Source organism: Canis lupus, chromosome 10, assembly GCF_011100685.1.
Source record: "Canis lupus familiaris isolate Mischka breed German Shepherd chromosome 10, alternate assembly UU_Cfam_GSD_1.0, whole genome shotgun sequence".
Lineage (NCBI taxonomy): Eukaryota > Metazoa > Chordata > Mammalia > Carnivora > Canidae > Canis > Canis lupus.
The window spans coordinates 27,541,496-27,556,367 of NC_049231.1; the positions used below are offsets into that span (position 1 = coordinate 27,541,496).

A 14,872-nucleotide genomic window follows, 5' to 3' on the forward strand; every position below is an offset into this window, starting at 1 on the left:
CCAGGCTAGCCCAGCCTAGCCTGGGGTCAGGGAGGCAGAGCCAGAAGCCGTAGTTTGACCTTCTGGCTCTGTCCCTCTCTGCCCCTGCCCATGCCCATGCAGGCCCTGCCCTCCCACCCCATCTTTATCTCTCAATTTTACAGGCAGGCCGTCACCCAAGCCAGGCTGGATGGTGGGCCTGGGGCGCGGCGTCAGATGGGTAATGCCCTGGGCCTAGAGGGCTACAGAGCCCGCCGAGCCCCATTAGCTGTAGCTCTAGTACCTTCCTTTCCCAGCTGCATGCCCAGTCACACACGCCCAGCCTTACCACCCTCTCCCTGGCACTCTGTCCACTGCCTCTCCTGGCTAGTCTCCCGCTTATCTCGCCCACCCTCTGGCCACTTGCCCTGGTGAGGGGGAAGCACACTGCCTTGCAGCCTGCCTTCCTGCTTTGCTGCTTCTAGGCTCTGCACAGTGGTGGGGAGTGCCCAGCAGAATCCAGATGACGTGGCCGTGCTGCGCCAGGCACATGGGGCCCGGCTGCTTGTCAGGAGGGCAGCCAGCCCATTGGGTGGCCGAGCAAGGGTGGGGTTTCAGGCACAGAGGAGAACATGAAGAGAGTGGTGGGTGCAGCTGGTCTGAGAGGCCGCAGAGGAAGCTTCCAGACCTGGGATCAGGATGAGCAGCCTCTGGAGGGGGGTTGGTTATCTCCCTCCACTTGTGGATTTAAACCTCAGGGAGTGTCCAGACTCAGCCTTTGGGATAAATGACCTCGGACGAGTCAGCTGTATAAACCTGTTTGAGCCTCATGTGTAAATTGGGAATAAGGATTCTGGTGATGGTGGTTGTCAGCGGCTCTGCTTGCCTGTTGCATGAGAACATGCTCTGTAAACTGGAAAGCACAGGGCATGGCAGGGGTGCTTGTGCTTCAGGACTTTGGGAGGAAGGCCTGGGAGCTGGCGGGGCAGGACGGGTGCTTCCCAGAGCAGTGGGCACCCCTCTGCATTCTAGCCCATTTCACCCCAAGGGCCTGGTGGCCTCTGGCACGGCTGTGTCCTAGGACAAAGAGCCCTTCTGGCAGCAGGAGGCAGGTGCTCCTGCTAGGGGTAGGGTAGTAGGGAGGAGGGCATAGCCCCAGATTTTCTCTCAGGGCCTGTGGGATGGTGGGAGCCTGGCACCCGCGTGGCCCCAGCCCACCCCTGCCCTGTGCCTCGCAGAACTACAGGACATCGTGCAAATCTCCCGGTCCCGGAAGCCGGCGTTCATCCTGAGCTCCATGAGGGATGAGAAGCGGACGTAAGTGGAGGAGGGAGGGAGCCCCATGTACAAGGCCTCTGCCTGCTGCCCTCCAGCAAGCTCGGGGCTTCCGCCGAGTCCACACCACAGCCCTGTGAAGTAGTTCACGGTGAAAGGATTGGGTCTTCAGAGACCCTGGGCCCGCTCTTTCATCCATGACCTCGCAGGCTCGAGGTCACATGACAGAGGTGACTGCAGTCCTGTCCCTCCTGACCTAGTCCTGGTTTGTTGGGGAAGATCACCCAGATCCCCTCAGTGATGCTGAGCCCGCTTCCCCCTGGGTCTGCCCTGCCCCTTTCCCTCCGCAGAGCTTGTGGGTGGGCTGACTTCCCAAGCACCTGCTGTGTACCCGGGCCCATTCTCAGAGGCAGGCCTGGGTAATGGGTACAAAGAAGCCTTGGTCCTTGAGGACAGTGCGAGGGGCTCAGAAGCAGTGCCTGCCAGCACGGCCTCTCTCTCTTCTCCCTTTCGTAATAGAGCCGCTTGCTTGTCCTCTGGGTCTTACTATGGCATGCTCCTAACAGCCTTCCTGGGGAGGGATCAGGACCCTTGTTTTGCCCATGCAGGACCTGAGTCCCTAAGAGGTGAAGTGACCTGCTCAAGGTCACAGTGAGCAGCAGAGCAGAGGCTCTAGCCCAGGTCTCCCGAGCTCATGCCCTTCCTGCTGCCACAGGCTCTCTCTGGGCTGCATCTCTGGTGCCTGCCGTGCACAGAAAGCCCTCCAGTCAGCAGACACAGCCCCCGCCCCTAGGGCCACGCAGGGCAACAGGTGGCTCTACCTCTCCTTGCCTGGAGGGTTGGCTTCCCCTTGGTAGGTCCCACTGGTTTCCAAGGCCACCCCCGTAGCATGTGCCCTGGAGGTGCCCCTGCCCCATCAGCGTTCTGGTTGTTCCCGTGCACTGTACCTCCTGTGTGCCTATGCACGTGGGCACACACACACCTACATCCCACACACACACCCATACACCTGCCCAGGGGCTGAGGAAGGTACCAGAGGGAGGACTGACCTGTCCTGGCCAGTAAGAGAAGAGGAGGCAGATTCTCCAGCAGGACCAGGGTAGTTCGCACCAGTGGAGTACCCCTCCCTGCAGGTGGGACTGAGGCGAGAATCAGAGCACCCCTATGGGGGACTCCCCCCCCAAGGTCTGTTAGCCACACAGCTCTGCCTTGCTGCGTCTGCATCGATGGCTCTGTTGTAAGCCCCACATCCTCAGGGCCTCTCGCACATCTGCTCTGGCCTCCCTGGTCAGGGGTCCTTGCGGGCCACCGGTGACAGCCCAGCTCCCCCTGCCACCCTCTGGGCTTGTGCAGGGCTGGGCAGCTGGTCCAGGAGGACAGGGGGCCCCGGAGGAGGGCCACCCAGGCCTCCTTCATTTTCCAGCTGTGTGTTGGCACCTCCTGAGTGCCCTGGATATGCGGCAGTGCGCGGAGCAGAGCCAGTCTCTGCCCTTGGGGAGCTTCCATCCCATCCTGGGCGGGAGAAAGATAGTGGCCAGGGGAACAAAAGCGCTTGCTTATGGCAGCGAGAAGTGCTCTACACCAAGGAAGTGGGTGGAGGAGGAGCAAGCTCAGCTGGAGGGTGCTGATGGCATCAGAGCAGGCTTCTCCCAGCAGTGACATTTAAGCTCAGATGGAAGGATGAGGAGACCAGAAGGAAGCTTCCAGGTCTGAGCACAGACTGTGAGAGCCTTCCCCAAGGCAGGGAGCTGGGCATGGCAGGGCCGAGGGAGACGCGTCAGGGCATGTTGTGGAGCAGGTGACTCAGGAGTCAGCCGACCCCAGGGCGGGCTCGGCCGCATCAGGTGCCAATCTGGTGACTCTGGGTGGTCAGCTCACCTCTGAGCTTCATTCCTTCATGGATGTGCACAGAGGTAGCAGGGAGTGTCTGTTTCGAAGGGGTTTGGGACATTTATGTGAATTCATGCTGGAGGAAAGCACCTCGCAGCTCCTGGCACAGAGGTGGTCCTTCCTCCCTGCCGCCTTCCTCCCCTGCTTCTTCCACCTGGGAGGAGGGTCCTCACCCTCTCCACCACCCTTCCTGGCCGGCTGCAGGATACCGGCCCTTTCTCCAGCCTTGTTTAATTCAGCCTTTTCGTAAGCACCTGCTTCCGGGCAGGCCTGAGACTGGGAATCCAGACCTGACCAAAACCGATTGGACACAGACCCAGCCATCCCCTAAGGAGGCACCTGACCTTTCCTTTATTGTTCATTGCATTTTCCCCCTCCTGAAATACTATACTTTAATTCCTTTACTGACTGTGCTCCTGCCTCCCCACCAAAGCCCCAGTGGCAGCGAGCTCCATGGGGCCTGGTCTTGACTCGCTCACAGACGCAGGCTCCTGTAACGGGAGCCTCTTCTCTCCTGCTGCTGTCTCCACCACAGCCATGACCACCTGCTCTGCCTGGACGGAGGGGGCGTGAAGGGCCTTGTCATCATCCAGCTTCTCATCGCCATCGAGAAGGCCTCGGGCGTTGCCACCAAGGATCTCTTTGACTGGGTGGCGGGGACCAGCACGGGGGGCATCCTGGCCCTGGCCATTCTGCACAGTGAGGGCAGCCCCCTAGGTGGGGGTGTGGGGGACATGACGGGGGAGTCTCGGGATCTGCCCTCAAATTGGACTCAGGTTATTTTCAGAGCTTTGTGAAGAAAGCTGTTTTTTCCTGAAAGCCCTTTGTGGGGTGGCTGAGGATGTTGGGGTATGAGGCTGGAAAGAGAAGGGCTGGGGAGTGGGCTAGGGCTCGGTACCCTGACCTCCATGGATGGAGTGGGTGGTCTCTGGATAGAGGAGCCACGGAGTCACAGAATGCCAGAGCCCCAGTCAGCATGACTGGTTTTACCCACAGGAAATTAAGGCCATGGTGGGAGAGGTCACCCAAAGTGATGTAGTCCAGCCATGGGGTTGCCGGGGTTAGGGCAGTTCTCTAGACACCCAGCCCACCCCTTCCTGAGGCCACAGGGCACCTATGCATCACAGCTTTGCAGAGGTGACAGGGGCATCTCACTTAACCAGACAGCTTCTAGGTAGTTCTTGTCTCTACTCAAGCAACATCCCCTTTGTGGAGCTGTCCGGGCTACATGATGCTGCCTGGGGCGCGGGGTCCCTAAAGCCAGCTACCACCCAGGCAAGAACTGTCCTCTGCCTCAGCCTCCCTGACCTGCCATTCCTGCCCCAATGCCTGGAGACTCCAGGCTCTTTAGCACACACACACACCCAGGTCTGAAGGCCTGGCCTGTGCTGGGCAGTGGGGTCATGGGGCTGCGTCAGGTGCACGCCCCAGCTCAGGGAGCCCCAGTCCCATGGGGGAGCTGCAGGCATCCAGGTGTTCGCTGTGTGAGGAGGCCTTGGCCCAGCAGTTCAAGTGTCAGGGCTGTGCGGCAGCCAGGCCAGGAGGTGGCCAAGGACAAAGTCCCTTGGGGCACTGGGAAGAGGATTATCAGGCGGCAATCTGCTGGGACTTTCCTCCTCTGGCCTCAGGGGCCCCACATGCCCTCTCTGGTCTCCAGTTCCTGCCTTCCAGGAGAGAAAAGCTATCTTGGATCTGCCTCTGCCCAGTGGGGTATAAATTCTGGGGGCAGAGGTCCTAGCCTCCTCCAGGAAGGATTACTTCCTTCTTCACACTCTTGGGCGACTATGGAGGGATTTGAGAAGTCACCTAGTTCAGCCTTTCCTGAGAACAGCCCCCTGGTGAAGTGGTGAGCCATGCTGGGCAGCCTCTCCGTGGGGTGCAGCCTGCCCCTTTGACCATGTCTGTCCTCAGGGGCCCACAGGATGGAGCTGGTCCTTTTTTTTTTTTTTAAGTATTTATTTATTCATGAGAGACACACACACACACAGAGAGAGAGGCAGAAACACATGCAGAGGGAGAAGCAGGCTCCATGCAGGGAGCCTGATGCAGGACTTGATCCCAGGACCCTGGGATCACGACCTGAGCTTAAGGTAGATGCTCAACCACTGAGCCACCCAGGTGCCCCTGGTCCTTCTATTCTGAGCCCAAGGAGGGTAGATCTAGATTAGATTTATAAGCTCTTACACTTTCAGGGCCCTTCTTAAGGACAATACAAAATTGGAAATACAGAATTAAGTACAGAGCCTCGGGGCTGCCCTAGGGAATCTCTGCCTCTGTGGGTAGTTGGTAGAAGAGAGGCCCTGGGAGCCACAGCTTGGTTAAGTGCCCGAGTGAATCTGGTCCCCTCCTGCCACCCTCCCCCTGCCACTGCTGGCCTGCATTTCTGCAGCTGTCAGTCAGGGCCTGGCCCTCATGTCCCCCCCACCTTGTTTCTAGGCAAGTCCATGGCCTACATGCGGGGTGTGTACTTTCGCATGAAGGATGAGGTGTTCCGGGGCTCGCGGCCTTACGAGTCAGGGCCCCTAGAGGAGTTCCTGAAGCGCGAGTTTGGGGAGCACACCAAGATGACAGACGTCAAGAAACCCAAGTAAGTGCTCAGTGGGAGCACTGAGGCTGTGGCTCTAGCTGGGTGGCCCTCCCGCTGTTTGGGGTTGGGGGGGAGCGTGGGGTGCGCAGCGGGCCACCACCAGGTGGAAAGGGTGGTGAGCCATTTGCAAATCTGGTTGGGAGATAAGCAACCTGAAAAATGACAGCCATGCAAGGTGTTTGAGAAGTTCTAGAAGAGCCTATAGACTGCTACTGCTTTGCAGCCCTCCCCAGCCCGGAATTGGATGTGAGGTCCCTGACACAAGCACAGGGCTGCCTGTTTTCTCTACCCCCAAAATCTGGCCCAGTGTCTGCCTCGGAGCAGAGTGTTGAGAAGCTGGGCATTTATGAGCTAACAGAGAGAGAGAGAGAGAGAGAGGGAGGGAGGGAGGGAGGGAGGGAGGGAGGGTGTGCACACTGAGGGCTGAGGGCAAGGTGGTAGTGGTAGGAGTGGGGAAGCTTCCTGGAGGTGGTGATGTGTGAGCGAGGCCTAGTGGCTTAGGGAGGATCTCTCTCTCTTCATAATAAAGCTTTTTTTTCTTTTTCTTTTATTTAAGAATAAGATTTAGTCTTTTAAGAAAATGGGGAAAATACAGAAAGTAAAAAGGAGGAAAATTATCATTCGAGTGGTAAAACATTTTAAAAACATTTTTGTGTATTTTATCCTAGACATTTTCTCTCTCTTAAATGGTGAAATAGAACATACATTCAGAAAAGTACATAAACCAGTTCAGTGAATAATTCTAAACGCCCACATAACCACCAGCCAAGTCTAAAAGCCCCTTGAGCACGTCCCTAGCTCCTTTGTGGCTCCTGCCCTGCAGCCTGGGGAGCTGCTCTCCCGACTGGTGTGAAGTGGATTTCCTCCTGGATCTGATTCTAGCTTATCTCCCTCCCCTTCCCCTTCCTCTTCCCCTTCCCCTTCCCCTTCCCCTTCCCCTTCCCTCCCCTCCCCTCCCCCCCTTCCTTCCTTCCTTCCTTCCTCTCTCTCTTTCCTTCCCTCCACTCCCTCTTTCTTTCTCTCTTTCTTGAGGGATGGGAGGAGCAGAGGGAGAATCTCAAGCAGTCTCCACATCCATTGTGAGGACCCTGAAATCATGACCTGAGCTGAAATCAAGAGTCGGATGCTTAACCGACTGAGCCATCCAGGCACCCCACCTTTTTTATATGTTTTAAAGGCTATTTGCATTTCCTCTTTTGGTAAAATTGGGTTGTGTGATTTGGGGGTTAAAAGGCATTTGTGTATGTATGTATTGTATTTTTAAGTAATCTACACCCAACATGAGGCTCAAACCCACAACCCCAAGGGGTTAAGAGGCTTGTTTTTGTTTTTGTTTTTTTTAAGATTCATTTATATATTTTAGGGTGAGAGAGTGGGGGGAGGGGCAGAGGGAGAGAGAGACTCTCTAGCAGGCTCCCTACTCCACGTGGAGCCCCATGCAGGGCTCAATCCCAGGATCCTGCCATCTTGACCTGAGCAGAAATCAAGAGTCAGAGGCTTAACCTTAGACTGAGTCACCCAGGTACCCCTCCAAGAGGCTTCTTAGTGATCTTTTTTATATTCTGAAAACTAGTCCTTTGATGGGTATATAGATTTTGAATCTTTCCTCCCACTCCACGGCTTGTATTTTCATTCTCTTCACAGCGTTTTGTTGATGAATGGATGTTCTTAAAGTAGAATTTATGTTTTTCTTTTTATGGTTTGTGCTTATGTTCGTTCAGGAACCCTTTCTTAGCCTGAGGCGGGAAATGATTTTCCCATCAAGTCAGAAATCTCTAGATCTGTCTTTCACATTTAGGTCTTTATCAACCCAGAATTCAGTTTTGTATCAGGGGAGACCCAATTTCATGTTTTCCACATGAGTAACCAGTTTCTCCAGCCTCACCTGTGAAGACGTCTGTCTTCCCCTCCCTGTCTGCAGGCCTGGCATCTGCAAGCAGTGGGTTGGAGGTCCTTGCGCAGTGGTGTCTGACTGGGTTCTGTTCTGTGCGCAGACCACAGGGCTCTGCTCCTCAGCTTTGTGACAAGTCTCGGTATCTGGGACAGCAGGGGCTCCCACCTTGTCGGTCTTCGAGGGTATGATGGTTGTTCTTGGAGGCACTGTACCGAAGTGGTCAGGATCAAGTGCCTTGAAATGTCCTCTTCTCAAAAATGGGAGAATAACATAGTGCCCGCCTCCTGGGGTTTTCATGAGGAGGAAAAAAGTTAGCATTTATAAAGCACTTAGAAAGCTCCTGGTGGGGCGTCTGAAGCTGGCTCAGTCAGAGGAGCATGCGACGACGCTTCATCTTGGGGTCATGAGTTCGAGTCCCACATTGGGTGTAGAGATTGTTTAAATAAATAAATATGTTTTAAAAAAAGAAAGAAAGAGGGATGCCTGGGTGGCTCAGTGGTTGAGTGTCTGCCTTTGGCTCAGGGCATGATCCCGGAGTCCTGGGATCGAATCCTGCATCGGGTCCCCTGCATGGAGCCTGCTTCTCCCTCTGCCTGTGTCTCTACTTCTTTCTCTGTGTCTCTCATGAGTAAATAAATAAAATCTTAAAAAAATAAAAATAAAATAAAAATAAAGAAAGAAGGCACTGGCATGCAGAAGTGCTGTGCCGGGGTTACTTGTTGCTATTAAGGCTCTACATAAATGGTAGCATCAGATTGTCAAGTTCTACAGAAAATCACATCCTGCTGTGATTTAGATAAAGATTATTTTGAATCTGTAAGCTTATTTTGGGAGGGAGGGGTGAGGAATGGCCTCTGAAAATGCTGAGCCTCCCAATTGGAGATTATAGTAAAACATTCCAGTTGCTTAAAGTTTCTCAGTGCAGTTTTACGGTTTTCTCTATAGAGATCTAACACACTGGTGGTTTTTTATCTGTTCAGGTAGATACTTCCTGGGTTTTGTGCTACTATAAATTATACATTTTTAGCGATACCATTTATTTATTTATTTAACCGTGTTTAATTGTGGTAAAATACACATAACATAAACTTTACCATCTAGGGATCCCTGGGTGGCGCAGCGGTTTAGCGCCTGCCTTTGGCCCAGGGCGCGATCCTGGAGACCCGGGATCGAATCCCACTTCGGGCTCCCGGTGCATGGAGCCTGCTTCTTCCTCTGCCTGTGTCTCTGCCTCTCTCTCTCTCTCTGTGTGACTATCATAAATAAATAAAAATTTAAAAAAAAACTTAAAAAAATAAAAACTTTACCATCTAAACCATTTTAAGTACAGTTGATTAAGTGGTAGGTACATTCACGCTGGCACACAGCTGACCCCCCAAACTTTATCATCCTGTAAGACTGAAACTCTATTCCCCTTAAGCACTCTTCCATTCTACCCTCGATCCCCCAGTCCTGGCAACCACCATTCCATTCTGTTTTCTGTCTCTGGGATTTCTTCTTTTTTTTTTTTTTTTTAAGATTTTATTTATTTTTTTAAAAAGAATTTATTTATTTATTTGAGAGAGAGAAAGCATGAACAGGGGGTAGAGGGAGAAGCAGACTTCCCACTGCTCAGGGAGCCTGATGCAGAGTTTGATCCCAGGACCCCGGGATCATGACCTGAGCTGAAGTCAGATACTTAACTGACTGAGCCACCCAGGTGCCCCATATATTTAAATGTTTATATATTTTTCTGGTGACTGGAATTATTATGAAGTAGCTGTCTTTATCTCTAGGAATGCCTTTTGCTTTAAATCCATTTTATCCTGATTGCCAATACAGAGACACCAGCTTTCTTTGGTTATATTTATATGACATGGTTATATTTATATGGCATATCGGTATTCACCGTTTAACTCAACCTTCTTGAGTCCTTATGTTTTATTTATTTATTTTTAAAAGATTTTATTTATTTATTCATGAGAGACACAGAGAGAGGCAGAGACATAGGCAAAGGGAGAGCAGGCTCCCCACGGGGAGCCCAATGTGGGACTCAATCCCAGGACCTTGGATCACGACCTGAGCCAAAGGCAGATGCTCAACCACTGAGCCACCCAAGCGTCCCAAGTCCTTATGTTTTACATGAATCTTTTGTAAATAGCCTATAGTTGGATTTGTTTTTTAATCTAATCTGTCCTCTTTGTTCTTACCTAGAGCATTTAGTCCATTTATAGGTTTTAAATGCACAGTAATATATTGACTTAATTTAACTAGTAGAGTCTGATTTAGTTGATTGATGTGACTATAGAAGATTCCTGTGCTTAATCTAATAGTTTATATGGCTGGTCCATTTATATTTACATAATTACTGATATATTTGGGATGATATGTGACAGCCTGTTTTTTTTTTCTGCATTTCTTTTCTCTTACTTGCCTTCTTTTAGAATTACTGAATAATTTTGATCATTATAGTTCCTCCCATAGTTTGAAATTTGTGCACTCAATTTTTTCTTAGTGCATGCTTAACTTACGAAAGCCTAAATTTAATTGTTACCATTACCCTCTCCTCAGATAATCAAGGCTTTTAAAATTATTTAATTCCATCATATCTCCAAGTGTTTTCCTATATTTAAGTCTATCTTGTATTTTTTAAGCTCGCAAGACATTATTACTATCTTTCAAAGCCAGTTTTTGTTTAGATTTGTCCACTAGTGTGCTGGTAAACCAGGCCTCCAGAGGAAGAAGCCCTGATTTACAGTATTCACTAACTCCCATGGTATAAATACCCCTAGTGGCCAATTTCAAGTTACCAACCATTTAACAATCACCTTGCAGGATTTAGCAATAGGTTCCTACAAGCTGTATGAGCTGGCTCCAGCACACTGGGTGTGTGTGTGTGTGTGTGTGTGTGTGTGTGTGTGTATGCATATGTGTATGTATAGGCATGTCTCACTTTTTCTACAGTCTTTTTTTTTTTTTTAAGATTTTATTTACTTATTCAAGAGAGAGAGAGAGAGAGGCAGAGACACAGGCAGAGGGAGAAACAGGCTCCATGCAAGCAGCCTGATGTGGGACTCGATCCTGGAATTCCAGGATCACATCCTGGGCCGAAGGCAGGCACTAAACCACTGAGCCACCCAGGGATCCCTGTTCTACAGTCTTTATTGCATCTCAAACTTCCATCTGTGACCACTTTCCTTCTGCCTGAAGTATAGTCTTTTGACTTTACCTTAGAGAAGGTCTGCCAATGGAGAATTCTCTGCCAGCAGAATTTTTGAAAATAGTTTTATTTTCTTATGATTCTTGCTATGTATAGAATTCTAGACTGATGGGACACCTTGGTGGCTCAGTGGTTGGGCACAAGCTTTTGGCTCAGGTCGTGATCCCACCATCCTGGATCGAGTCCCACATCAGGCTCCCTGCAGGGAACCTGCTTCCCCCTCTTTCTATGTCTCTGCCTCTCTCTATGTATCTCTCATGAATAAATACATAAAATCTTTTTTAAAAATTCTATACTGATGATTTTCTTCGGGAACATGCAAGATATCAGTCCATTGTCACACTTGCAAAGTCAATTTCATTCTGTTACTGCTTTGAAAGTAATTGATCTTTTTTCTCTGGATGTTTTTATTTATGTGTTTGCTTTTGGTGTTTTACCATTATACTATGACATATCTAGATATGAATTACTTCCAGTTTATCCTGCATGGGATTTATTAGTTTTGAATCTTTGGATTGTTCCAAAGATTCTTCAGTTCTGGGAGCCTGAGTTGTTATCTCTTCAACATTTGCCTCTTCCTAATTTTCTCTCTTCTCCTTTTGGAACTCCAATTAAATATATGGTAGACCTTTTCTGTCTTCCATGTCTTTTCACTTCTCCCATATATTCTATCATTTTTCCCTCCATGTTACATTGTAGACAATTTCTTCTTAACTATTTTTCAACTCGCTCATTCTCTCTTTAGCTTTATCTAATATTCCATTGAAAACAACCATTGATTTGGTAAAATTCTATTTTAAAAAATTGTTTTAATTTCTAGAAGTACTCTTTGGTTCTTCTTCAAATCTTCAAATAGGTCATTATTTACAGTTTCTTACTCCTTGAAGATTTTTATCATGTTTGCCTTTGATGTCTTTAAACATTATAAGCATAGCTGTTTTATCATCTTTGTTTAAGGACTCAAATATATGCAGTCTATGTAGGTATGTTTTTCTGTTTTTGTTGGTTTATATTTGTTTTCATTTATGATGAAATCATTATGATTTTTTTTTTTTTAGATTTTATTTCTTTATTCACGAGAGACACAGAGAGAGGCAGACATAAGCCAAGGGAGAAGCAGGCTCCCTACCAGGAGCCTGATGTGGGACTTGATCCCGGATCCCAGGATCACGCCCTGGGCCAAAGGCAGACGCTCAACTGCTGAGCCACCCAGACATCCCTCATTTATGATGTTTTATTTCATTGTTTGCTGCCCATCCCCCACCCCTACTGCCTTTTAATTGTGTGCTCTTCCTTAGTGTTGAAAAATAATATGTGCAGATTTTTTGAGGCCTAGAATGAGAATATCTTCCTCCAGAGTGTTTTGTGTTGTCTCTTCCAGGTACGTAGGTATCCTACCATCTAGGACCCCTTAAATTCTTGACTTGAAGGTTTGGGATTTCCCCCAGGTGATATAAATGTAGACTGTAAATCTACAGAATAGTTAGCTTGTGGTTATACATTTTCAGGGATTTTTTTTCTCTCTCTCTTTCATCCAGTGCCAGGGCAACTTTCCTTACAGCCTCTGGGGTGAGAAAGGGGCAGGTTTATTTCTGGTTTACCCTTATTCAAGAGTATGGTTTTTTTGGGTTCCAATCTAATGTAACACCTTGGGCTTTGACTTGTTTGTCCCCCTGGCCCCATGAGGTCATCAGTACTAAAGCTCAAATTTACATTAAACCCTGAACCTTTGGTGGTACCTGGGCTTTGACTTTTGTTCCCCTGATCTTATTGGGTCATCAATACTGAAGCTCTAATTTACTGAGTTTAGTATCTGCCTCAGGTCAGACCTGGGTCTGTGCTCCACTTACCTCTATGGATTCTTGCTTATTCTTAGAGCTTACCCTGGTATTTCCTTTCTATCTTATCAGGTCTTCTAATTTTTTTGTATTTTGTTTTGTTTAGATTTTATGTATTTCTTTAAAGAGGAGGGGGATCCCTGGGTGGCTCAGCGGTTTAGCACCTGCCTTCAGCCCAGGGCATGATTCTGGAGTCCTGGGATCGAGTCTCACGTCAGGGTTCCTGCATGGAGCCTGCTTCTTCCTCTGCCTGTGTCTCTGCCTTTGTGTGTGTGTGTGTCTCTCATGAATAAATAAATAAAATCTTTTAAAAAAATAAAGAGAAAGAGAGTGAGAGGAGGGGCAGAAGGGAGAAGGAAAGAGAGAATCCCAAGTAGACCCTGCACTGAGCATGGAGTCAAAACGAGGCTTGATCTCATGACGCTGAGGTCGTGACCTGAGCCCAAATCAAGAGTTGATGTTTAACCAACTGAGCCACCCAGGAGCCCCATGTTTTTTGTTTTTTGTTTTTGTTTTTGTTTTTAAGATTTATTTATTCATTTGAGAAAGAGAGAGAGAGAGTGGCAGGAGTGGGGTAGGGGCAGAGGGAGAGGGAGAGAAAGAGAATCTCAAACAGACCCCTGCTGGGCACTGAGCCCAGTGTGGAACTCCATCTCATGACCCTGAGATCATGACGTGATCTGAAACCAAGAGTCAGAGCTTAACCAACTGAGCCACCCAGGCGCCCCTGGTCTTCTATGTTTTAAGGATTTTTAAAAATATTTTTCCCCTCATTTCATTTTTTGTTCAGTGGGAAGGTTGTTCAGAGAAGCTTTCCACTGTATTCCCAGAAATGGAAGACTAGTATTTTTTTCCTATGCAGAGAAAATTTTTGTTCTCTTTCCTGTATATTTTTTCTTTGCAACATAACAAACATATTTCTTTGTTAGTCAGCTAGCATAATTTGGAATGGGTGCAAATCATTTTATTTACTTAACCATTTTATTGTTGCCATTTATTTTAAGTTTTTTGTTTGTTTTTGTTTTTGTTTTAGTAATCGCTATACCCAATATGGGGCTCAAACTCACCACCCTGAGACCCAGAGTCACATGCTCTTCTGACTGAGCCAGCTAGATACCCCTCTACTTTTAGATCAGTTCATTTTTTACTGTAATAAATTACGCTTTATGCAAGAAGCTCTTCTTGTAGCTCAGATTATTCCTTTAGGATAGATTTTCCAAAATGGAATTATCAGTCAAAAGAGCTGGAATATCTGTAAGATCTTGGTATATATTAGCTTCCAAGGGGGCTGTGCCAGTCTATACTCCCTGCAGTATTTGAGGACATTTGTGTCTTTTGAGAAAAGTGGGAGTCTTCTTTAATAGGTTATAGACTCAGGCAGTGACACACTGAAGAGGAATCAAAGGTGATGTGGTGAAAAGTCTCACCCTACTGCCTGTGAGCTGCAGCCACCCACCTGTCCCCTGTCCCAGAGGCAGCTCATGGGTCCTTCTGACCAGGCAAATAGGTACATCAGTTTCGGGGGATTTGTTTTTTAGGTAAATGGTGCCATACTACACACACTGTCTTAAACCTTTTTGCATTTAACCCTAAACCTTGCTGCTCACCACCCACCAGTACATCAAGTGCTTCCTCGGTCATTCTGCAGTGACACAGACCCCCTGGGGTAGCGGAACCGCAGCTCATTGGCCCATCCCGCTGATGGACATTTCAATTCTTCCCAGTGGTTTGCTCTAACAAACCTGTTAAATTTATGTGTACTCATCTCACACACATGAGGACGGCTTAGGATGAGTCCCCAGAAGCGGGCTTGCTGGGTCCCAGGATAAGGCCTGCGGTCATTTGGATGAAGATGACCAAAGTGGGTTTTCAGGGTGGCTGCGTTAGTGACTTAGCTATCTTGCTCCCTGTTTTTCTCCAGGGTGATGCTGACGGGGACGCTGTCTGACCGGCAGCCTGCTGAACTCCACCTCTTCCGCAATTATGAGGCTCCGGAGTCTGTCCGGGAGCCTCGTTTCAGCCAGAATATTAACCTGAAGCCTCCAACTCAGCCCTCAGGTTAAAACCACGTCGATGCGTCCGCGGGAAACAATGGGCCTGAGGGGTCGCAGGGCGGAGGGGAGGGCTCGCAGGACTGCTGCCCGGCACCCCCAGCCCAGCCACTGCCCCGAGTCTCTGTCAGCTGGAGGCAGGCAGAACTGGGGGGCTCTCGCACCTCAGGCAGGTGAGGG

At 49.2% G+C, this 14,872-nt stretch overlaps 1 protein-coding gene across 6 annotated transcripts in view; it reads left to right on the forward strand.

Moving 5' to 3' along the window:
* The window catches only part of PLA2G6 (phospholipase A2 group VI), a 60,192-nt gene that overhangs the window by 41,914 nt on the left and 3,406 nt on the right, over positions 1–14,872 (forward strand). For all 6 annotated transcript variants that reach the window (XM_038550611.1, XM_038550610.1, XM_038550614.1 and 3 more), the window contains 4 exons: positions 1,197–1,275; positions 3,659–3,822; positions 5,560–5,710; positions 14,563–14,699. In XM_038550611.1, coding sequence (XP_038406539.1) covers positions 1,197–1,275; positions 3,659–3,822; positions 5,560–5,710; positions 14,563–14,699 — 531 coding nt within the window. The remainder of the gene's footprint in view (positions 1–1,196; positions 1,276–3,658; positions 3,823–5,559; positions 5,711–14,562; positions 14,700–14,872) is intronic.